Source organism: Chamaea fasciata, unplaced genomic scaffold (assembly GCF_029207755.1).
Source record: "Chamaea fasciata isolate MVZ Bird 193981 ecotype frontalis unplaced genomic scaffold, bChaFas1.0.hap1 SCAF_1, whole genome shotgun sequence".
Taxonomy (NCBI): Eukaryota; Metazoa; Chordata; class Aves; order Passeriformes; family Sylviidae; genus Chamaea; species Chamaea fasciata.
The window spans coordinates 138,710,115-138,735,324 of NW_027094086.1; the positions used below are offsets into that span (position 1 = coordinate 138,710,115).

At 40.7% G+C, this 25,210-nt stretch overlaps 1 protein-coding gene and 1 long non-coding RNA gene across 4 annotated transcripts in view; one reads left to right on the forward strand and one right to left on the reverse strand.

Moving 5' to 3' along the window:
• Positions 1-6,178: 6,178 nt before the first annotated feature.
• Positions 6,179-8,068, reverse strand: LOC136298840 (uncharacterized). Of its 2 annotated transcripts, none has more exons than XR_010723388.1 (3): positions 7,995-8,068; positions 6,827-6,913; positions 6,179-6,477 (listed from the first exon to the last, which is right to left on the reverse strand). It is a non-coding gene; the product is annotated as an uncharacterized lncRNA (long non-coding RNA). The 2 variants fall into 2 exon arrangements; XR_010723387.1 differs by lacking the exon at positions 7,995-8,068 and adding an exon at positions 7,278-7,867.
• ZEB1 (zinc finger E-box binding homeobox 1) overlaps positions 7,007-25,210 on the forward strand; it is a 123,110-nt gene continuing 104,906 nt past the window's right edge. Inside the window, exon 1 of one of the 2 annotated variants that reach the window (XM_066199856.1) lies at positions 7,007-7,103. In XM_066199856.1, coding sequence (XP_066055953.1) covers positions 7,046-7,103 — 58 coding nt within the window. In that variant the 5' untranslated portion in view covers positions 7,007-7,045. Of the gene's footprint in view, positions 7,104-7,899; positions 7,991-25,210 lie in introns of those variants that run through there. The other variant, XM_066199864.1, reaches the window with a different exon arrangement.

Genomic DNA, 25,210 nt, shown 5'->3' on the forward strand with positions numbered 1-25,210 from the left:
GCCTAGTCATGAAACAATACCTAAATATATTTGGCAAAGCAGACATCAGTCGCAGGTAAGACAACAAATTCTAGGACTTTTCACCCCACCAAACTGGGAGTGAAAGTTAGAGCACAGGAATGAAGTCATTTCCAAAACCCCAAACACCTCATGACAGGAAAATACATGTCACTGATTGGACTGATGTCAGGAGTAAAGGATGGGTTGAAATTTATCTCAGTTTACTTATGTGCCTGTGAGATGTGCCAGGTTCTACTGAATAGATCTTCACTAACTGCAAAGGCAGTAGGAAGGAATAGCCCAAAAGTAAAACTTACGTGAGGCAGCTGAGTCCCCCACAGGGTTACCGACCATGGTTACTAAACAGGAATTAGTCATCACCTGCAAGAACTCAACTACTCCACTGAAGGCCTACCAACAGCTACTGAAATAGGTAATGAATCTTTTAAATAAAACAAAATTACCTTAAACAAATCAAATTTTAATTGTTTTACTTCAGATAGCTTTTTTGTATTTGCAAAACCCTGGTCAGTCAAGATCCTGGAGACACCTAAAAAGCTCTGAATTACTATTTTCAGCTTCCACCTAATTCCAGATATTCAGGATTTTCCAGGTAAATTCTCTGGGCATGTGAAGATCTACTTCTGGTATTCCCTAGTCTGCCTAATTCTTCACTCTACTTAACCACCTGCAGATCTTTAAACTTGGTTTTTCTCTAGCTAACTGCTCTTCCACAACCAATTTGGCTTTTTCAGAGCAAGCCCAGCATGCACGAAACATTGGGTATGATCAATCTTTAATATGAAATCCCAGTAGTCACTGAGTTCCTGCAGGATATTAAAAAACCAAGGTTCAATTATATCCTCTTCGAATAAAAATCTGAACCATTGTCACTCAGCAATGATGGAAATTCACCATCCTAAAGAAAACTCAGACGGTCTTCATCAGTACTGATGAATGTTTTTGGTTATAAAATACTTAAAATAATAAGGGAACTAGAGAAATATTACAATCTAATGGCCACAACATTTATCTAAGTGTTGTGGAGAGTGTTTTAAAGTTCTTCTCTTAAGATGACACAGGAGGTCTTGTCCTTTTTAGAGTACTTAGTCATTAATAAGAGAAAATGAAAGTTCTTCATAATATCTAAAGCCCAGGGATTTAAGATACTGCCCACCATAGACATCTCTGTTCAAATCTCCCCAGTAAGAAAGAGAACCAAATAAAGTGAATTTTCAGATCATTTAGTTCATAGAAACCTGCGGACCACCTCTCTACTTTAACAGTTGCTTTTGCAGGCTTCTAATAGTAGGGTAAAAAAAAGACATTTTCTAGATGATCCCACATAAAATCTTTTTTTTTTTTCTTTTTTTTTTTTTTTCCCCCCACGAGGGAAAACAGAAAACCTTATTATTTGGATGGATCCAAACTAGGGTTTCCTTTTTGATAGTGCAACCCAAAATTCTTGTTATGCATAGCCTTACGTGAGAATCACAGTCCCTTTCCAATTCTGTATCTACACATGATTATTCTTGCACTGAACTGCTGTTCCTGCTCCAACAAACTCAACTCAGATATAATTACACTAGAATTTTACACAGCCCTGTAGTTCCAACAAGTGTGGTCTATGCATCTGAGTTTCAAACATATTGCATTTTAACACCATATGTTTGTAACTACCAGACAGACCTTGCCAACCCTGAGAATCAGACCAACTATGCTGAGTGCACCAAAGCTTCACTACACATTCCAGAAATTAACCTTTGCAATATCTGTTTCTCCTTATGGCATTGGCTGATGATTTGTTGAGGTCTCTTAAGCAAAATGAGAGACTGTATTTCAATTGTATTTATTTGTTTGTTTTGGTAGAGTCTCATACTTTTTTTTTTCTGTTTTTCTTTATGTTAATTCTGTATATTCAGAAGACACACTGCAAGCTCCAGAACAACTGCTTTCCTTTTATGTATTAACAAACATTCCCTGGAGAAGCATTATGCACTTAAAGTGAGAAAAAACAAGAAACAAGAGATAACAAATGAGTAACGCCTAACATTAGAACGTGTTTCAACTACTAAAACCCCCAAATATAAATGAGAAGACTATGCAATGAAACAATTAAGAAATCAGTTTTAAGTTGGGATTCAAAGAGCTGTGTGAGCCAGCTGTGCAGACACCATAACAAAGGGAATAACCCCAAATGGGAGCCAAATGAGCAATTGCACAAAACTGTGAGACAGCAAACAGCAAGAAGGCTGGGAAGCAGAACTAAATCAGAAATAGAGTGGAAGTTACAGAAGCAAACAAACACGATCCATATGTGAAAATATTCACAACCCATTAGTGTTTAATTAGTATAAAGGATAAGAACACTTAACAGAGTCATCATAAACAAAGATGAATGGAAAACATGCTGCTATTAAAAGTGGGCAATCTAATTGCTGTACAAGTGTAATTTGATCAGTTACAACTTCAGGTTTAATGAAAAAAAATAGTATTTTGAAACACCACTTTGCTACTGCATCTAGTGGTAGAAAAAGAAATTGTTGAAATAGACATTCTCATCTGAAATTCCAGGTATTTTGAAAGCAAACAAACAAAAAAACCCCACAACTGTTCACTATCCAACACTTATACCCAAATTTGCATTTCAATTCCATTTTGAATACATGAGATTTACCTTTTGGATGAAGAATGTGAAATTAGCTTTTCAAGTTTTTTCTCAAGTAATTTTTTTAGCTTGTGTGAAGGCTCTGAAACAGAGATCACACTGAAAGTTAAAATTAGTATAAGAATGGAAGGGTAGGTCCTGTGTTCTAGTACATTCATTTTTTTACAGCATTCTAATCTGACATAGGCATCAGCACAGGTTGATTGCTGTCATGGAAAAGCAATATGCAACAAGTAGGGCAAAGGGAGAGCAAGGGAAACAAAATGGGTTTGAAGGACTTTGTGACCTTCACAAACACTTTTTCTTAATAAGGAAGTTGTTAGAAAAGTCAGTTGCATATGTGCAAGTCATTATAGCTATCTATAGCTATGTACTTATTGATGATTTATGGCAGAGTTACACCCTCACATCTTTCAAGCAGGTACAATCTCCTCAAGTTGTGCAAAGACATGACAACCTATTAGACCTCATAAGCTTCAAGCATTAAATGAACAAGTAATTTCATGGTAAAGTTTGGAAACAGAAAACAAAATTATGACATGAGGAAAGTGAAAAAAGGTAACTTCCCATGATAAATGTTTACAAAATCTGCTCTAAATGAATGTGAAAATTTCAAGCAGCTTTACTATTTTTTGAGACTATACAACATTCCAGGGTACACCTTCAAAACTTACTAGATTCATTTGGAAGCATAAATAAAAATTGGAGAACATCTGAAAGGGCACTACACCTCTGTTGTTACCTCTAAAATTAACATTTTATTCAAGATTAGTTCCTCAGCTGCAGAAAACTGTGCATTTTTGGCATTGTTTGCCTAATAAATCTTTCAACTACAATTCCTAAAGAGGAATAAAAGTTCATTTAACAAAAATCCAAAGAAAAAATCATCAACTGAAAAATAAATTTTAGGAACTGAGATTCCAAGAAATACATGGAATTGAAAACAAAGTTTCACTCATGGAAATTAAAAAAAAAAAAAAAAAAAAAGAAAAAAGAAAAAGAATCTCCACAAATCAGAAAGGAAACAAGAAACAATAAACAAGAAACCATACTGAGTTGTTTTCCACTGTAATTCCTAATTCATTAACTAAATGAACATCCTTAAATCTAGAATACTCAAGATCCTACATGAAACTTCATTTCATGAGCATCAATAAGGAGTAAGAATACAAACAAAGGACTGATTGCTTTTATTTAATGATACATACTTAAGAGATCATAAATCATAACACAACATACAGGAACATTTTTTAAATGGGAAAAACTGTCTGTAAGAATCATTACCCGGTTTTTGAACATCCATAAACAGCGTGACTATGGAAGTATTTTAATTTTTGTCTTCAGACAATGGAAATAAATTTCAAAAAAGATTAAGTACAGCAGCTGTGCAATCTCGTGTTTTAACTACAATATGCCTATTTAGGTTGCCTAAATTCCCATAAAAATTATGTTACTAGAAATTGTTATGGATGACCACTGTCTTAGAATTCCTCCTTTAAAGAGTTATCTTCTCAAGACTGCCACATTTAGGAGGATGCAGAAATATACTTCTTCTCTAAGATTTTGCAAATGAACCCATTAATTAATTCCTGCATCCTTGACTGAAAAGTCAGACTGAAAGCTGTACACCATAATGGAAAACCAGATTTTCCATTTTTGAAGCATAAACCAGTTTAAGTTACATATACAACATGCTCATGTATTGCAGAACATGACAAAGATAATAGGAATTTTAACTAGTTGCTTTGCATCCAGGATTAGAAGAACGTATTAGGTAAAAGTGCTTTTACAGTGGCTGCATCCTTAATTTAGCACAGTAAATAATGGGAGCTTTGTATACAAAGATCTGAAGTGCCCAGTTGCTTGGATTAAATACAACAAAGTTGAAAAATCAAACCTCAAAACGCCAACCTATCTACATATCTATTTACAAGTTGTGAATGAGACACTTTTCACAATGAATCATGATTGGGGTCATCAATAACTTGATGCAAAACATTATTCTCTGCTTTGTTTTTAGTTTCTAGACCTCCTTGGTCTCAAAGTTAATGTATACAAAGGTTGCTTTGGTTTTCTCTTCTCATTTTTCCAAACTATAGCAGTGTACAGCTACCAATGTTCCTGCCAGTTTCAGTTCTGCTCTTCAGAAACTAATGGGCAGCAGGAGTTGTCACCAGTTTCTCCCAGCTGCTCGGAAATCTCAGGAGACTCAAGTTCAAACAGACACTAGGGTTATTGGAAAAAGAGCACAACAAACACCAGGAGACTGTTTCTCTTCTCATTCTGTTAGGAAACATAAATTGCTCAAAAGGAAGAGACAAGAATTCTTATCCAGAAGTGAAAAGTGACAAAACTCAAAGAAATAAGCTCTTCAAAGTTGCTTAAAGAGGGCCTGGAACTTTATGGGGGCAGGCAGGAGAATATTCTTACAAATCTACAAATATGTTTACAGACATTATTTATTATTTGCAGCTACTTTCTAAGAACATGACTAAATTTAAGGAAGTAAAAATTTTGCAAGAAAACCTGTATATCATATTTTAGTTCATTGTCAAATTCATCCACAGAATGATAAAAAACATCTAACAATTCCAACACCTTAAGCACTCACTTGCAAACAGTTTCGCAGCCACGGGTTATCTTCTGCACAGAAACTTTACAAGCAAGGATATTGAACTAAAAACTAAACTCTGCCTTAAAATTTGTAATTCATTCACTCGAAATTTGAGCTGACAAGTTTCACTCTTATCGTATACTTGGTTTCATGTTGCAGTTCTTAGCCATCCTCCTATTTGGGGTTCAGTACTCCCAGCTGATGACAAATCTAATGCTTCTGAATGACTCCTGTTAGTCCATCAAGCACTTGGTACTGTTTGATTTGCTTCTTTTGTCACTCTTAGGTAGATCCTCATTAAAATACTGAGGTCAGCAGCCAACCATCACTGAGTGAAGACACATATGTAAAAACAATACTCCTAAACTTAACAATTTTTTGAGAACTATCAGACAAATGATTGGTACCTGCAAACACTGTTTTCATGTGAGTATCCAAACCCAAGACTCAGGGTTTTTTGAGGGTACAATTGATTAGGAAAATATCCCTTTGGATCTTTACCTAATTTTGCATCCATTTTAGCCCAAAACTTCTTTTCTAAGCACTTCTGATTGTCCAAACTCTTGTGGGAGCTTCAGATGCAAGGTATGCCCATAAACTGACAGTCTTCAATAGTTCCTAGAGACATGTTATGCTGCTTCCATGAAACAAGGTGACTTGTTACAGAATGTTCATAAATAGCACGTGGAATGTGACAATGTAGAACAGCTGAAGGCCCCAAGTTCTGTAGTGTATCAATTTCTTATTGAAAGTATCCCATTATGAGAAATGCTTTCACTGAAATCTAATTTCTTTAGAAAAAAGAGTTCCCCAGAAGCACTGAACTGTAAATTCTACAGAATCATGACAGGATAAGGAAAAAAAAAAAAAAAAGAGAAATAAGGAAGCCTAGAGGCAAGCTTACAAAATTATTTTATTGCCTGAAGTGAAAAGCAAGAGTAAATAAATAGTACAAGTGTTTGATGGTTTTAATTTTTAATTCATTAAATAAGTTCATTAAGCACAACAGAGGTTGCTCATTAATTATCCGTGAAAAATTGCTCCCTTCTTTTTATTTTTTACGGCACTGAATTTTATACCTCTCCTCCTCTTGGTAAAACCGGGAAGTATGACTAAGGAAAGCCCGAGTGCGGCAGATTTCACGTACGGTGGGAACGGCGTCAATACGATCCAGCTGTTTGCTTCTCGCTCAGCCCTGTTGGAGCAGACGCCGGTCTCGCTGAGCCCCGGGCGCGCCCGCAGCGCTGCGCGCCCCGCCAGGTGCGGGCACTGCGGGCCGGGAGCGCGGCCCCGCGCCGGGACAGCCCCGCCGCACCTGGGGGCGGCTGCCGGGGGCCGCACCTGGCAGCGGGGCGGGCGCCGGGCCGGCCCATCAGCGCGGCGCTGCGGGACTGCCCCGCGGGGATCCTCCCGCGCCGCCCGGGGGCCGGTGACTGCCGACACCCCCAGCCCGGCCCCGCCCCGCGGGGGTCCCCCCGCGCTGCCGCCGGCGCGGGGGTCGGGGGGCCCGAGCCCCCCCCGGGCGGAGCCGCCGCTCCCGGTACCTGCGGGCGCAACTTTTCCCCCGCCGCCGTTCAAATGCGCTGCCGTAAAGCACCCGTCTCCCGTGGCAACAAGGTTCCGGGCGAGCACTAGGTGTAGGAAGGTGATGTAAAAGTAAAACCACCCAGTGTCGTAAACCAGGTCCGGGGGGGAGGGGAGGGAGTGAGGGGGGCGGGCGGGGGAGGAGGTGACTGGAGCATTTAGACACCAGCGAGCGGATCATGGCGGATGGCCCCAGGTGTAAGCGCAGGAAGCAGCCGAACCCGCGCCGCAACAACGGTCAGTCACCCGCGGGGCAGCGCCGCGGCCGCGCTGGGGCGGCGGCGGGGCCGGGGCGGGGGCCGGGCACAGCCGTCCCGAGCGCGCAGGGGGGAGGTCGGGCGGGCGCCAAAGTAATTCCCCCGCCGCGGCTCGCCGGGAGCGCGGCTCCCTCCGCACCGTTATATCCGCTACCTGGAGCCTCCCTCGCCGCCGCCTCCCTCCTCCGCCTAGCGGTGCCTCCGCACTTCGCCGCTGTCCGGGACCGTTACACGCTGCTTCCCCCTCACGCCCCGCAACCGCCCCGCCACCGGCGGCGGGCTCGGGGGCCCCCGGCCGCGCCGCCGCCCTCCGGCCCCGGCGGGGACGCCGAGCCCCGCGGGGAGCGGCGGGGGAGCGGCCGCCGCCCGCCCGGCCGCGGCAGCCCCAACTCCGAAACTTGTTACCTGCGCGCTACCCCGGGCGGAGCGGGGCCTCCCCCCGGCCCCGCGGGCGGGATCGCCCCGCCGTCCGCCCGGGAGCGCCTCTGCCGCCCGCCGGAGTTTCCCCCCCGTTCGCCCGGCAGCGGGCCGGCTTCTCGCCCCCGGCCGGCACTCCCCTTTCGGGGGGCGGCGGTGGGGGACGCCGGCCGTCCCCCAGTGGGCACACCCGGGCGCACACGCGGGGGAGGCACCGCCGCGGCAGCGGGCAGCGATTCGCGCGGGGGCAGCGCGGCCGCCCCGGGCCGGCGCCCCCGCTCCGCGCCCGCCCGCCCGCCCGCTCAGCGCCTCCCCGCCCCGCCGAGAGTTGGTGCCCGGCGGCGCCCCGCGGCCGCGCTGCCGCCCCGCCGGGCCGGTGGGGAAGGGAGGGCTGCGCCCGGGCGGCGGGGGCGGGCGGCGAAGTTTCTTCGCTTCCCTCTGGCTTCGGAGGTACCTGTTTGTATAATAATGGGTGGTAACGGTTTGGCCGGGGGCCCCCGCTCCGCTCTCCGTGCGTGTGTGACCAGCTGCTGCAGTCTATATAAGGAATTACATTTACATTTCAGACTTAAGGGCTGCTGTGGGGTGGTGTTTTTTTCCCCTTTGGTACGTCTGTTACTTTAAGATGCAATGGGAAGGTACACGGCGGGGGGAATAAAGGCTCGTAACACCCACTCCCTACTTATTTTCTGGAAAATGGAGAAGTAGTTCGGTCCTCGTAGCACGACTCTTCGGAATAGGATGTAGAGTAGGCAATTTTGTAACCCTCCTTGGCAATTTTAGGTTTTATGTGGCATTTCCTGTGCAGGGTCACAGATAGGAAGGCTTCGCCTGCGATCTGAGATGTTTTCATGTGCAGTGAACGGTCTCCGAAACAGATCGGAGTCACGATCGGTGCTTCACCTCTCTAATCCTGACTGTTCGGGGCGTAACGTGGTGATAAATGACGGCCTTTCCAGGGGCTAACGGGTTGGTTTGATTGCGTTGAACTTAAAAGGGTTTTCTTATTTTTGCTGTATGCGTTTTCTAGCAAGTATTCTTGTTTGCACGCTCATGTTATTAATTCCTTGTCCTAGTGTAAATATTTATATTTAGCTCATGATTTGGCTGTGCTAAAGGTAAGTTTGGAAAGTGCTTTTCTCTTTACCTTATTAAAAATGTGGATGATCAGAGAAAGGGGCTTTTCTTGTTGCTGACGACAACATGTGTGACATGTGAGTCTGAACCACCCAGCGTCTGTGCAGGAGCTGTAAACATGTTTACCTGAACAGGAAAGAAAATGGATTTTTCTCTTAAAGATCCAGTGATATGAATACTGTACTCTTAAAGCATATCAACAGATGACTTGAGAGAGAAATTTTCTGAAAACCTGGCTTTTGAAATCGACGGGAAAAAAAGATCCTTGATTGCTGCAGCAAATGGCAACTTGTGCAGGTAGAAAAAAAAGATGGTGTTTAGTTTTCTCCTGCATGCATGTCAGCCCCCTCCTGTCTGCTGCTTTCATTCTCAAGGGAGGGATTTATTTACCACGCTTGCTGTCAGTGTTTTTCCTTTGTGCTTAATATTAGAAAACCAGATTTAAGGCTGTTTAGCACAAACCATTTTGTCTGTAGCGTGTATCACTTGCAGAAAACAAAAGGTGTATAAGATGTGGTATCATTCCAGGTATTTTTCATCTTCATCACTTTTGGACTTCATTGTTGTGCCCACTTTATTATAAAAAGCCTCTGAGTCTTTATCAACAAGTTCTGCAATGTAGAATGTAGTGTGTCTTGGTTTAGGCTGGTTTTGGTTCCCTTTATTGAGGAATTAAAACCAACTTAAGTCATTGTGCATTGGAGCATCAGGATCGGTTAGATAATAGAATCTGGATAATAGAGATTTCTCAGCAGTGGGTTTATGTTTGACTTGCAAATATTTACTGAAGAAAATGCATAGAAAAAATGTTAACCCTTTAACCTTTAAAATAAATGAGGCTCCCTCCCCCCACCCCCCCCGGAGTCTCTAAATGTACTTGGTTCTTATATGTGTCTTCTGTTAATGAGGAATGGGCATAGGGGAGATGCGTAAGCAACTGACTTGTTTGCATAAACATCATTAAAAAAAAAGCATTTTTATGCTGTTTCCTTTCCACTTTCCCACGGAATAGGAGACTATTGCAGAGAGATTGCATTAGACATCCAGTGTGCCAGTTAATAATACTGGGCTATGACACTGAGTTATGATACTGTAAACTTTTCTTTCTTTTTATCTCTTTTTAAACTTAATACAGCTATTCTTACACTGTAAACTTTTGGGGTTTTTGGGTTTGTTTGTTTTTTGTTTTTTGTTTTTTTTTCTTCCCCCCCCCCCCCCCCCCCCCCGCTTTCTCTCTGTGTTTGGGAGCCATCCTGGTGCTTTAAGTCTAGCTGGAAAGACAGTCTTATCTTCTTAACTCTAGAGCTGGTTCCTTTCCTACCTTGTTTATTGCTGCCTACAGGAGATCAGCAAAGAGCCTATTGGTGCTGCCATTAAAGCCTCACTTGCAAGGAAATCTGGCACTTCCTACCTGAAGAAAACTATCCTGTGTCATTGTCCTTAGTTCTGGCCAATACACAAAAACATCTGCTACAGCAGGGCACTTTACGAATTGTTGAGATACTGTGATACAGCAGAAACACAGCGCTGGTTGGGAGTCTCTCATCCTGTCTACTTTTTCCCCTTCTCCCCCTCTTTTGATAGATGAACGAAGAGGAGGAAAGAGAGACACGGTTTGGGTATTTTTTGCCGGTGATCCGCATAGCCGCACTCTTGTGAGACTCCTGTGCAGACTTCAAATAGATTCAGTATCAGCAGAGGTTTTCTTATTCTGAGTTAGTTTGCAGCCAGGATTAGTTGCTTTCTTAGCTTCTCTCATGTATGTTATGGGATTGTCTTATTAAACAGCAGAACTGAAACTGATAAATCTTGTTCTTCAGCAATGCTGTGAGATAAGTAAAACAAACAAAATATTTAAAACTTTCCTTCCTAGAGTGTAAAAAGATATCAACCTTAAGTATAAATGTTCTGAAAATAATGCAAGCATGCATTCAGGTTTTCAGATGCATATTTAATGGTAAAAAAGAACACATGAATCTGAGTAAATTCTGTATGCTGTCTGGTACATGTGAAGAGAAGGTATTAGCCAGTCTTGGTCACAGTGAGTTCATTACTAAAAGGTTATGTAGATTGACTTGTTAGAGTGCTATTTCGGTTGCTTTGCAGTTGATGCTCTTCTCTTTTTATTTCTATTAGATAACAATTTTGTATAAAGTTTTGCTACCAAGCCAAGAACTGTACTAAGACTGTAAGTCCCTTTGAATATGGCAAAAGCATATTTCTTTTAGCTCCAAGGTGTTAACTGCTGGCAGGATGTCAGGTGTTAGTGACACTTGGGATACAACATTCTTGGTTGTGCCTGTCTTCTCTTGCCCCCTTGCCTTTCTTTTTTGCTAGCTATCATGTTTTCACTTTAGTGTTAATTTAAATTTGAAATTTGGGATTTGTGGAATGTAGTCTGAGTTAAAATTCCAGGCACAGTGAACAGGTCTACATGGACAACTAAATTAACTGTTTGAGACCAAGGAAACCTTCTCTCTTATAGACAAGTAGTACTTCTGTTTTAATGTTAGCTTGTGAAATATAATGTGAGTTCTGTTAAAAGGTCACTATCTCTTTGTTTCTCTGTCAGCAATCAGTGTGTTATTTTAACAGTTGTGAAACAGGGTGTCTTAAGGTAATTAACTACCTGAGGCAGTAGTTAGCTTTTTTTTAAGGTAATTTGTTTTCTGAAACATTTTGCCTAGCTTGTAGGGCTCTGCATGTGTGCTGCTAAAAGCAGGAGGATGAAACTTTCCTTCTGACATGGGCTTCTCACCCCTAGGAATCACTCAGTTTTTTTAGTTAGAAGTCTGAGGATTTGACTTCCTTGAATTCAGTCCAGATTTTCTGTTGAATATTTTTAGTTACATCAGATAGACTCAATGGGGAAGGATTTCTGTGGACTTTGGGCTTTGTGACAGGTCCTGTTAATTGGTGTTACTGACTTTGGTTGGGCCCTTGCTCTCCTCTGTGCGCAGAGCACGAAGAAGGGGTTCTATAGCTGTTCCCTGCATCCTTCCCCACTGAGACTCCAGTTGTGGTATTAACCTGTAATTTCTTCTTATAGAAGTTTTCCAGTGCTGGGAGGAGAGGCTGAAGTACTCTGAAGTCAAAATATCACTGTAATGCCTTTCCTCATGTGGAAACATCTGTTTTAATAGAGTTTGAAATGCCAGTGAGGAGTGGCAGACATTTTTAACGCGTGTGGGACTCTGTATTATGATGGCAAAGAAATAAAGTTAACTTCTGTGAAACTTGTGTTGTAGGTTTTTTGCTTGTTGGGTTGTTTTGTGGTTTTTTTTTAATGTGATTTTTGGTCGACTGCTCTCTATTGCAGAGAAACTGCTGGAACTGCATTATCTGGCCAAATGCCTCTTAAGCATCCCTGCTTCTAAATTCAGTCATTATTATTTACCAAAAATATAAGCTTATTGCTCTCAAGTCATTAGCAGTTTGTAGTCACTTCAAAAACATGTAATTAATTGATATTGCAAGCTGATTGAAGTAGGTGTGCTTTGTCAACTGTAAACCCACTCTTTAACAGTACATTCGACATCTCTGGAAATCATAAGGATTCTACTCATGGTAGGTTTCAAATACCCAAAACTAGAGATTGACAACAAAAAAATTACTCTGTTTTTCTGTAAGCATTCATACTGTATTACAGAGTTCCAGATTAACTTTCAGCTGATTAACATCAATATTCCTGTTTTTGGTGGCTGTTACCTATATTTTTCAAGAGGACTCACACATAGGAACTTTTCTGTTTTGGGCAACTAAGCAGAACCCTGCCGTTCATTTGTGGTCTCAGAAACATTGGTGCTTCATAATGGCCGCTGTAATAGGCCTGTTATTTTTGAGAACTGAATTCTCAAGTGACTTACCCAAGGTCATACAGGAAGTCCATAGCAAGACTGAGTCTCAATCCATTTTTAATCCTCAGGACTACCCTTGAATTTGGCTTGATCGAGAGCCTTAAAGGGAAAGAATAGTTTTGTAATTTGGTAGTTACTGTTCCTTTCGGCTTAATTATTTAAGTTCTTTTATGTTTATTGGAATATTTTTGCTTTTAGCAAACAAGTGGCAAGATGCAAAACTCAGTTTTGTCTTTAGCCATTTTTAGATGGTATTAAGATATTTCACTGGTGATGTTTCCTGTCTTCTTAGTCTATGTAATGATGTGCCAGAGAAGTGGAATGTTTTCTGGTGTGTTTTGTATTCCCAAATCTTAAGTTCAGTGATGCAAGGGTAGACAAAAATAAATCACATCAGGAGGGAATTAGTTAAAGACTACACTGTTAACATCAACACCCCTGCTGGGATGTGGAGGGTTTTAAGGGGGCTCTTTCCTTGGAGTTTAACATCTGGGCAGAAATTATTTCATCAGATGTTGGTTTTGTTGTGACAGTAATGACTAAAGAAGAGTCTCAGTGTATTACTGGTATTTCTAATATTTGAAAATGATAAATAAGTAAAAAAGCATAAGTCTTCCTCAAAACAGCAATTTCCCAGAAATGAGTAAATAAGTGCCAGGCCTGGTAAGTCATCTTGTCTGGGACAAACACATGCAAGTCTAGGTTTTACCACCACAGCTGCTTGTCACAGGTGGAGCTGTGTGGGAAGTGGCTGTGGGTGCAGGTGGGTGCTGCTCCTGCCTGGGCAGCCTGAGGCAAAGGTGGGTGTGAAGAGTGTTCTCATATCTTCATTTGTGAAGTTGTGTGGTTAGCTCCAGTCATGAGACACTGCAGTACATCAGTTTGGGTAGGGATTCTTTCCTGCTGAGGGAAATGCTGTTTGAAGTCTTTAGGAGTTAAAAAAAGAAAAAAAAAAAATGAACAAACCCCCAAGCAAAGGTTGGGGAGCAGAGGGTTGTATGCATGAGTGCTGGATGGGTGAGGCAAAGCATGTATGGGGAAGGAGGGACAGTGGAATAGGCATGGGACTGCTTCTCACAGAAAGTCTGATACCTGATTTCTGATGCACCTTGCTGTTTTTCCAGGGAGGAATGTATTTGGCTGCTGCATGAGAAGATTGCAGCAGTAAATAGCTTTGACCTCAGTTGGCTGGGTGATGCCTTGAAATACTGGAATTGTTGTTGAGTTGTGTAGGGGGTTTCATGAGTGTATTGTTTTGTAATGCTTTCTATTTCCATGTTATGTTGGCAAGTTTTTTAAACCTTTTATAAGCCATTGCTTCTAATACTCTGAGTTGATTTTTTAAACTAATTATTATGTGCTCATGTATTTCTCAGTCTTGGTTTGCTTTTCTGGTTGTCCAGTTCCTTGCATCTTATTTTATTGTTGTTGGAAAGAGAAACAAAAACTTGACGTTTTAAAAAACTCTTCACAGTTGCAACTTTCTAGTCTTTGTGACCATTTCTTTTAAGGAAAGACTAGAGTTGCTTTCATTTTTCCTACTGAGCTACAGTTTGTTTATTTAATAATCTATTTATCTCTTTCTTGCATACATAAGTAATACTCCTGAGTGACAGTCAAGGAGAATGGGAAGCCCAGTCAAGAGCAGCGAGACTTGATGGATAAAATACCAACTCCAGTTTAAATGCAGCATAGCTTTATAAATCTATTTCAGTACTCCTGAGAAAAATACTACTTCCATCACACAGTATGTAAGCACCTTTCAGGCAGTAAAAATGTATGTATTGAGTCTTCCTGTGTCTTGGCCTATACATGCAATTCCTTGTGTGAGTACCTGGCAGTTTACATTCATGTGTTAGGAGGACAGGTGATGGTAGAATAGAAAGAAGAAACTTGTTAAATTTTTATCTGTGTGTGGAGCAGTGAGGCAGGATTCAGGTGTTTCAGTTGGGTAGTGCTGAACACATTAACCAGGTTTCTTTAGACTTGTACATTTGTCCCCATAAGGGACAATAGAGATGAAAGGAGTCTTTTCTACTTTGCCTCACTCTGATTGTCTCAGATGCCATTACTGTAATGTAACTATATATTTTATTTTAACATGCTTTTTCAGAGCACCAGAAGTTAACTAAAAATATGCTTTCTCATTTTTGAGAAGTCAGTACTGTTTGAAAGCAGCCTGTTTCAGTTCTCTCCTTTTCAGCTGTCATTCCCAGCTGTCACAATCTCCTTGATATGAGGACATTACCCCTGTTGTTTCAAAGCAGTTTGGTTAACAGCTGCTGTCACCCAAAGGTTAAAACCTGAAAACAGGCATCCTTTATTGGTTTTCTTACAAATATTTGCTTTATGTTTGGTAGCATCCTTCTTGTTTCTCTCCCTTCAATGTGTGCCATTGATCCTATTTTTGGAAAACTGTGTAAAGCAAATGAACATGTCTAACGATGAATGTATTCTTCGAGATGTGGTAGGGTGCTTAATTATAACTGAAAAAGAGAGCAGAAAGAAGTTCTTTGCTGTGCTGAGATGACATTGCATCCTGTTCTGTTAGGATCTGTGAATATGAGTAGCAGTTCTTGTAAAGGACAAGGACATGTAAAATAGTTCTTTAAACACCAAGAACTCTCTGTGATATGGAAGCGTATCAGAAGGAAAAGAAACAACTGTTCCTCAACTAACTTCATAGTATTCTGTACTTCTTTTGATGTAGATATCCTCTCTTTCTGCAGCTCCTCAGTTCTTTAGCTTCTCACAGGTCAAGTGATAGATCAGGAACACTGGAGGAGCTGGCAAGATCGTTGAAGATAAATGAGTTTTAAACCTTTCTATTCACCATGATCCTGAGAGTGATTTTCATGGACAGCACTTGAAGCAAAGGGGTTAAGAATCTGATGTGGTAGAGAATTTTTTTACCTATGAAGTGGTGTGCCTGTCCTTGTTAGGATCAAATGCTAGTTGGGCCAGTGATGCTAGAGACCACATTCAGTTATTGTGATATAAAATGTTTTCATTATTTCAGCAAATGTCTCTTTCCCAATTCTCTTTGATAGGCAGCTGACAGACAGTGAGGGCAATTTTCTGTTCTATTTTGTAGGCATCCATCCACAGATGTGTAAATGGAAGAAAGCAAAATGATATTACAAAACATGACAAATGTGGCATGATTTGTAAAAGGCCTGGGGGAATCTATTCCATCTGAAAAAGGGCAAACTAAAGAACAGAAAAATCGGGCCTTAACTACAAGACTTAAGTTGGTTTTTGTTGAACTGGTAGATCCCTTAAGAAGCAGGTTGGGCTTTTTGTTTGTTTCCCTAACGCTTTCCTTCTCACCTCAGCTAACGTAATTTTTGTTAATGCCTAGAACCATCAGGGAGATGAGTTGTCCCTTTTTTCTAAGACGCACTTGTCTTTAAAAAGTTTTTCTTAATGCCTTGAGGTATTTTTGCCGTGTGTGCTTGCAGGTATGTATCCTTCTTCACACCTTCTAGTCAATTTTATAATTTCTCTTAAGTTCCTGTAAGCTACTGTAAGTCATGTTAAGTCTTAGACTGGAAAAGGAGATATAGTTCAGAATCTGTAACCTGTTTTATCTTCCATCCTGTTTTGTTTATGTCTTTCCATAGCCTTTCCTTTTCTTCATAGTATTCCTGGCACAGCTTATTTGGTTAAGTCAAGCAAAATAGAACCAGTCACACACTACTGGATTCATTCTTATGCTATTGTTCACAGGAAGGACCTAGGTACAGTTTGCCTGGTAAAGAGCATGAGGTGGTAAATAAGGACTTTGAAGCAGATTTGGAGCTGAAATGACTGGCTTCCTTCCCTGCTGCTGTCCCTTCCCCTTCCTTGCTAAGCATTTTCATTTGAAATACTAAGGTGTGGTCATCAGGCATATCTGTTCTCAACTTCCAGTAATTTTCTGCTCACTGCTGAGCTGCACCATAATTACATATGCAAATGTAGTATTTTTTTTTTCCCCTTCTTACCTTGTACATGTGGGAGAGGAAGATAAGGTTGCAGAGTGCTGTTGGAGATGTGCTGCTGTTGAGGAGGTGCTGCAGATGGCTGCAGAAGGAGGCAAGTACTCAACCTGCAGGACAAGGCTCAGCAGGGGATTTCGGAACTTCCAGGTCTGAAAGGCAACAAGAAAACAGTATTCTTGCCAACTTTAAACTTTAGATAGGAGCAGATTGTTGGATGGCTTGTTATAACAACCTATTTTGATACATTCTAGCTACTGAGTGCTGAAAGTAAATTTGCATTTCCAGTACGGATTTGTTTTGTAGACATATATATATCTACATCTATCTCTATATATATCTGTAGTTATATCCAATAATTTAATCTATTAGACTGGCTTGAATGCTTCCAGTAGTAACACAAGGTAGACTTCTGTTCATAAGAGTTGTAAAGATAGTGAAACCACAGGGACTAATTCTATGGAACAGACTATTCTGACTACTTCTGCCCTTCATGGTAAGGCTTACCTTGTACATTTTCCAGATTTGGAATTGACAGATGTACTCTATTTCTGGAACACTGAATATGATTTTGAGCAAATATTGGAAGATAGAATTGGTTCTATAGTGCAATCAAAATGCAGGGAGACTTTCTGAACAAAAGTGAAATAATACCTTAGAAATGAGAAGCGTAATTTAATTGGTAGTTGTGGCATAGGGAAAGAGAAATAGTTCCAGTGACATGTCACGCAGTATAACGTACCACGGTTCTCTCTGTGTCACCACGTGATTAATCACTCCTGCATACTTCATGTGGTAGGTGCATGATGGAGACTGACACGTTAAAAAGATGAGCCTGGCTTTTACCTCACCGTGAGTGAATAGACCTAGTGGCAGATTTTCTGTTTCTGTGAACTAAGCCAGTTCACAAAAGGAGAATTTTAGCTTTCCAACTGTAAAGGATACAAATAGACTTGGTTGAATAAAAATCATGAGATGTGGCAGAGGTTTATGATCTTGACAGAAAATTCTTATGAGATGTTTGGTGCAAACTGTTGTCTGTGGATCTGATGCTTTAAAAATATTTTTGGCAGTATTGCTTGTGACAGTGCTCAGATGCTTTCCTTCAAAAGTGAAATAAAGTAAGGTGGTTAAGAACTCCAGCAAATATGGGCATTTTCTTTGTTTTAGTATGAAGTTGCAAGCCTCCTTGGTTTATTTATGTCATGTGCCGGGAAAAAGTAATTAAAAAACTCCTTGTTGTGCAGTACTGTATGCAAATCATTTCATTGCATTTGCTTTTTCATATGTATGGTGTCACAATACTTTGGCATGTAGAAAATATATACAGCTTTTTAGAAAAGAGTACTCTCAAAAAAAGAACTCTCTCTTTTGAGCTGGTAAAAAAACAGTGCTGAAATTGAGAGCTTATAAAATGTCTTGTTCTAATAGTTAACAATTGCCTATATTTAGCTATTATTTAATCTTTCTGACTTTGACAATATTTTTAAGCATTTTGGAGGTCTCATATAGCAAATTCTCAGAACAAAAATGTTTGTGACTTTTCAAGTTCCAAGATGCTCTCTTGCTGTATAGAATCTCCCAGGTTTGTCCCTTAATGTATCTTAATAGGCATCCTAATTAAGCTTTTTATACCTTAAGTATTTCCCCAACCTGTCTACCTTTAAAGAATTCATGTGTCTTCCTTCAGCCACAGTTTTAAGTAGGACTGTCAATCCAATGTGCGTCTTGTTCATTCTTGGGTCTGCTGTCGGAACACTTTGTAGCTGAAGTGTGTGTGCGCGCATGTGCAGCTGCAAGTGCTGTTTTCCTGCCTTTTCCTTTTGTCTGTCAAGCTCCTGGCTGATAGCAGATTAGCCATCTGAATGTGGGCAGCAAAGAGTAATGGGCTATACAGAATGCCTGGGGCTTCTTGCCTACAATAAAATGACTCCATTATAAAGCAAAAAATGACAAGCCTGCCATGGAAGATGTCTGTACTAGGGAGATGGAGAGAGTAGCCTTTGGTTTATGATCACGTTAATGGGTGTAAAATAAACTTAATTTTTTTCAACTGTCAAAAGTATTCCTAGGTGCTTTACAGAGCAGTGCTGACGGTTCTTCTAGCAGGAAAATACTTATGAACTAAATTGGTGATGTACTACTTGCTATTCCTGATTGCTGTAGATGTGTGGGGGAAGGAAGGGAGTAACAGCATGATGGCTCAGTTTCATTTTCATCATGCAGGTGTGCGTGGTTTTTTTCCTTTCTTTTCAATTTTTTTTATCTCTAATGTTTTGCTTAGTTACAGGATTACATAATCTGCCCTGCAGAAGTGTGTTAGCTTTATTAAGTCTTTTGGAAGATGTGGTAATACAGATTTGAAGGAAATTGGACCAGGAACATGGCCGAGACACAGGAAATCCAGATGCTGGAGGAGGACATGAAATATAAAGCTGTAGAAAGTTGGATCAGGTTGACAAATGAGGCTGTGTCCAGAAGCATAGTAGCAGGAAAGCTAATGGGGAATCTTACCAAGCGTTTTTTTGACAGCTATACTTACCCATTGTAAGAATCTGGTGTTTAAAAAGCCCTCTTGATTGTCTACTGTTTACTGTGTCATAAAGCAGTAGTGGCTGCTTGTGCACTTCTAACTTCCAGTTTCAGCTTTCAAGAAGATTTCTTTGTTTTTATGGCATTCAAGCTCTAAAAGGTGATCTCCCCCATTAAAAAAATCATGTGCAGTATGTTAATTTATGCTAAATGGAAGATCTTCCTGGTTTGCATCTGCTCAGGAAATTAAGACAGCTTCTGATCTGTCTGAGCTTCCAAACTAACTGGCAAGTCAGGATAAAAACAATTTGATACATGGAATATGGATGTATTTTTGAAATGTGGAGAAGTTGTTTTAAAATGCTTAAACAAACCTCTTAACTGACATTTGGTGTAGTTTGTCTTGCTTGTTGTAGTCTGTTCAATTTGTTGCTGTGGTTACAAGTGAAGTGGACTCTGGAAATCTATGCTTTAGCAGCAAAATGTATGATTTGCAACTTTTAATAAATAAAATGGGAATACTGTTTGAACAAGCTTTGTTTTTCTCATTCTGTTAGCTGTTGCCAGGTCTCCTTGTGACTGTTCTGGATGCGAATACTGTTTGTTGTGAGGATTGTGTCCTTTGAAGATCCCCTTTTTGCTACAAAGTTACACACCAACTTTCCCCAGTCTTGGATTGATTTGCCTTAAGCAAAAACCCTTCCTAAACATTTCTGCACCCTTCCTCTCCTCCAATAAAGTCTGCTAGCCATTGCTTCCTCCCCCCTCTCCCAAGAAAAAGGAAACAACCAAAACTGATTATACCATAGAGCTCCACAAATGCTGCTCCCTTGACATCAGTACTAATTCTCTTTACATACATTTTTGTTTTGCATTCAGAATGGTTTCTATAATCACACGACCTTTTTATGGTGGTGAAGACTGTAGCTACTTAGCGAGAAAGCTGGTGATAAAACTAAAGCTTAACTATCTCTAGCAGTGGGCAGTACGTAACTGGTGACAAATAAAATACATTCCAGATTAGTTTAAGAGAGATCTGTGGGGTTTTTCTCATCTCCTCTTTCCTTGCCCCATGTGATTGCTGTGGTTTACAGTAGGAAGCCACTAGTTTCTGCAGTCACAGATGGAAAGGGAGATGTATTCACTGCTAAGTGATGTAAAGACATCTGAGTAAGAATAAGAAAGTGAACTCTCTTGGGGGGGCAAGGAGTTAGCTACATATTTTACAAATCTTTCAACATCTGTGACTTAAATGGCACTCCTGAAACCAGTATGTTGCACATGAATGCAGCTTAGGAGAGCTGCATTTATGATTATGACTAAAAAGATCTAGACCTGGTTTTGTCTTTTATTGGATTTTCGTAGTTGCTCATCAGACTGAGGAGGGTACTGCCTTCGACTGACCTGGCTGGCATGGCTACAGTATTGTGCCATGGCTGGTTTTAAGGACAGACAGGGGAAATTGCAGAAGAGCAGAGTGGCAGAACAGTTGAAAGATCATCTTCACATAACCAGAAGAAGATGTGGAAAATGGGGGTCTCATTATTTTAAAAATATTTAGGTACAGAAAAAAATAATTTTTTGGTGGACAGTTTTATTTGTGGTTTTTCTGTGTTGTTTAAGGTGGAACGATGGTATCGCTGTCTCAAACACCATATAATGAGGAAAGTTTGCAGATATGAAAGGATCTGTCCTAATATATTCCAAACATCCATAAAAGAAGTCTTGTGATGGAATATATATACCACTGAGGAATGGCATAGGGTGTGTGGAACCCAGTGTCCTTGCTTCCTGGAGTTGAATGATTGGTCTTAATTAGTGACAAGTGATGTGGTATATCAGTCTGACCAAGCAGTGCACTGTTTCTAAATGTCCCTTTCAGAAAAATTCACTAAAACCAGGAATTTTTGAGAACTTTGTGTCCTGCTAGTACCTGTTAGTTTGGGAATAAACATTTGGTTAACTAGTATGGTTGAAGTTCTCTATTTAAAAATACACTAGTAAAATACAGTTCTTGTACTAATAAACAGGATTAGCCCTCAGTTATAACAGCCTTTTGCTTGATGCTTGAGATCTCTCTGTAATTTTTTGTTGGCAAATACTGGTACAGCAGGATTGGAATCCCGAGTTTAGGACGTGATAATTAAAAGCACCAGCTGCAGAGCTATGAAGTGCCTGAAGTGGTATGGGGCAGAGACTGGTAAATCCATATTTTTTGGGTTTAAAAGGTAACCAATTCAGAGTATTTATTTCTAGATTTAACTCAAACTACAACGTATTTTAAAGCTGTGCAAACAGGTTGTCGTTTGTTGATTGGAGTGAGGAGGATGTGGAAAGAGCTTAGTGTGTCCTCTGTAAAGTATCTAATGTACAAACTATGAATTTATAGAAGGCCTTTTGCAAACAAGAGTGCAGTGCTTGTCACAAAATGAGATGCTTAGAAAATAGGGGCCTGGAAGGTGCCTTCTTGTATCCTTCACATTGTATCCTTCCCCCAGTTTTCCTGTTGTGAATCCTAGTGGCCAGTCCTTGCCTTAAGCTTTGACTAACACAGTGCTATTAAGATGTGGAAGCTCACAGGTTTACGGTGATTTTTCTCTTGCTTCCTGCTTCAGTCTAGAACCATGCAGTTTACCTGTCTTTCAACTGTCTGCTGTTTTTCTTAGGTGGAATGGATTTGTTCCTGCAGTAGACAAGTTAGGGTATGTGAAATATTGTTTATTGCCACCTTTTCTATGTGTTGTAGGCCCTGTGTGAATCTTGGTGACTCCAGCAAATACGAAGAAGAGTCTTTTAGATGTGCTGTGGAGACAGATGTTAGAAAGCCTCATGGGTTTTTTCCCTTATTCTGGAATTGAGTAGTTCTTAAAAGAAATTACATGAGTCAGTGCAATGTTCTTGCTCCTGGATGAAGTATTGAATACGGTGAATCCTATCATGCTTATCTAGCTGTCCAAGAACGTCAAGATTTTAAGATGAGCAAAACTACAGTGTATTTTCCCCTCCATTCTTCCCCCTCTTCCAAGCAAGAATGTTTTAGAGTTGGGAAAAAATGCTACCAGAAAAAGCCAAATCTACATTTTTCAGCTTAAATAAAGCTTATGATTATCTCTGCTGTAATAATAGGTAGTTTTGGTTTCTTAGAGCAAATCATGCAGTTTTGTAAAACCTATGTGATTATTACAGAGTACTTCAGTAGACAGTCTCTGATACAGTTGGGAACTCTTTAATTTGGGTAACTTGCAGAGACTGAAATGTAATCCTCAGCTGATCAATCTGTAGTGTATGAGAACAAGGAGTGTCAAGTTCTGTTTTGGAGGAAGAATGTATTCAAAATCATTCAGGTTCATTCACTTGTGTGCTTGCCCTTAGATTTCCTTTTGATGCTGAATCATAATCATGTTCTGGAAAATCATACAGCCAAAAGCATGTTGGTATTACTGCCTTGGGTGTTAATTGATGAGACTAATCAATACCTCTGATTCTGTCTCTTTTTTAGCTTTTTAAAGTTTTGTTAACTGAATCTTTTTTCTCTGTACCTCGCAGATTCCTGAAGTGTCTGGTAGCCATCACAGCCATCGACAAAACTCAAAATATTCTAAAACTAGTAAGCAACTGCACCAACATGACAAATCTGTTTGCTTACACAGCATGATAGAACAGGAGGGGTTTCTGTACCATCTTGAACACAACCTGCCAGGCATTAGGAAAGCAATGTGCTTTGTTCACAGCGGGGGACAGAAGGGATTTGGAGAGAAGTGAGGCCTGCATTGCCTTGTGATGCTTGTGTTGTCATCCTCATGTGAGAAAGAATAAGTGTTTTTTAGTCATCTCTCCTGTCTCAAACCCTCTAGAAGTGTTATTTTTGTTGTTTTTCTCCATTTCTGCAAGTGGGACACTCATGGAAAGCCTACGTGTAGGTTTCCATTTCGGCTTGAGGGCTCCGGAACAAAATATTCAGTCTTTGAGATCATGTCAATCTTCTACTTTTAATGGAATCTTAGTTATTCATATGGGAAAGGTGTAGATGAAGAAGTCATACTGAACATCTGCAGGATTCAGGGCGCCTATTTCCTTAGTCAAAAAGAACAAGCATATTTTGTGCTTCCTTCAGAGATGGTTTTTTCCCCATTTGTCAAAAGAATAAAGACTGTCTCCTGCCCAAAGGTTAGTTAAATTGATGCCCTAGTGTTTGAGGTGAGAGCATGTAATGCAACTAATTCCTGTCAGTTAATGGTGTGTGTCCCACTAAACACAGCCCTCTTGCTGTTGCCTTGAGAAGCAGTCAGCAGGGCGGTCCCGTGTCTGCTGTTACCAAATTGTATGCCTTTGGTGGAAACCGTGAGGATTAGAGGCTGCTTTTGGCAGATGCACTCACAGTGCTTTGGCATAGGAGCTAGAGGTGGTAGCAGTAGGAGATGTTGGTGCATTATTCTTCAGCTTGGGGGAGTCTGGGTTGCTGACAAAGTGACAGAAATGTGTCTGATTGCCAGCTATGGTGAGCCAGCATCCTTATGTGAAGCCACCTCCTGTAATAAAGTGAGGTTTGATATTCTCTCTAGTTAAGATGTCTACTGGTAGCAAAATGCTGTATTATTTGTAAGACATAAAGAAAACAGAGTTGTTCCTAGGAAAACACTGCCTCAGAAACGCCAGTTTTTAGGGTGTAGACCTCTTCGTCGGCAGTAAAAACAAATAACAACTTGCTTGCTGAACTGTGACCTGTTTTGGAGTGACAGTCTTGCAGCTTGCTGAATCGACAGCTGGGCTTGCCACTGTGCTGCCTGGAGCTGAGAGCGAGCTTCACAAAGGCTTTGGGAGAATACATTTGTTTTCGTTCACTGTTGTTATTTCTCAGCAGGTTTTCAGTTGCTGCTCCCCCACTTTTAGTAGCCCTGAAGCTTCCCAGCCCGCTACTGTTTCAAGTTAGTTTCTGGTGTTCCTTCTTTAAATATCCTTAATGGTAGCTGGAAAACTCAAATAATATTTGAGAAACTAAGAAAATCAATGAAAAGTTATTTGATAAAGCTTTTTGAGGTCTCTGGTTTAGCTAAGTGATTTAAATGTGAATTTTTTTCCCAGTTTGAAGCAACTATTTAACTTCTAGTTAGGTAGAAGAAGCTGTGGGTTTGTTTTTTTTATGTAAAGAAGGAAGGATATAAATGGCTTGGTCAGACCTTCTTCCTGGTAATAATTCAATATTCTGCAGCTGAGTTATGTGAGTTGACATGTATCTGGCTAAAAAGGAAAATTATCCATCTTTTCCAGATGAGATAGTGCCAATTGTGAGGATTAAATGTTTGTGCAAAAATTATATTATCTCTGAGCTAAATTTTGCTAAACATGCTGTGACATATTTGGCTGGCATAAACTGTATGTCAGTGTTTGTGACAATGGGGGTTTAAACTAGTTCATTTCAAATCCTAGCAAGCAGCAGCTGAAACACTGCTGAATGACCTTTGACATAGGGACCCATGAATGCCCCAAGTATGATTTCACTTTCACCACGTTCTTTGTGAATCTGAATGCTTGTCAAATCAGATGTGTGTTTAGACCTTTTCACTGAATATGCTTGGAGGGAAAGAACAAAGCCTGGGGTCAACTTGGCATAATCCCTGCGTTTATCTTTATTCTATTATAGCGGCTTGTGGGGGATGGAGTTACTATTCTCCGTGAGGTGAAAGTACGAGTAGAGTGTAGGTAGACTATCCATCCTTTCTTCCAGACTTTCCCAGCAGCCTGACTGCTCTCCCATGATTTACTTGTGTTCATGTACGGCTGACTAGGCAGATTGCTGGTTGATGCATGTACTTTGCTAGTTTTTCTGCCCATCACTATTCTGTAGCTGCTGCACCTACCCACTAGTGTAAACAAGCACCTATAGCTTGTCCTGAGTAGCACATGCAGGAACGGCTCTGTGCTACGAAGTGCTTTGTTCTCCCCGGTGGACATGAGAGAGGAAGTAACATGGGTTTTCACATTACAACTACTTTTGCTTCAGTGCAATTTTTTTATTATTATTATTTTTAAGAGATAGCTTCATATGGTACATATGTATTTTTTGCTTTTACAGGCTATTACTTGAGTCACACTCAAGTAAGGAGTGACTAAGTCTGTTATTACCCATTCAAATTGGGAAAGCCTTTGTCTCTAAGGGAAGAACC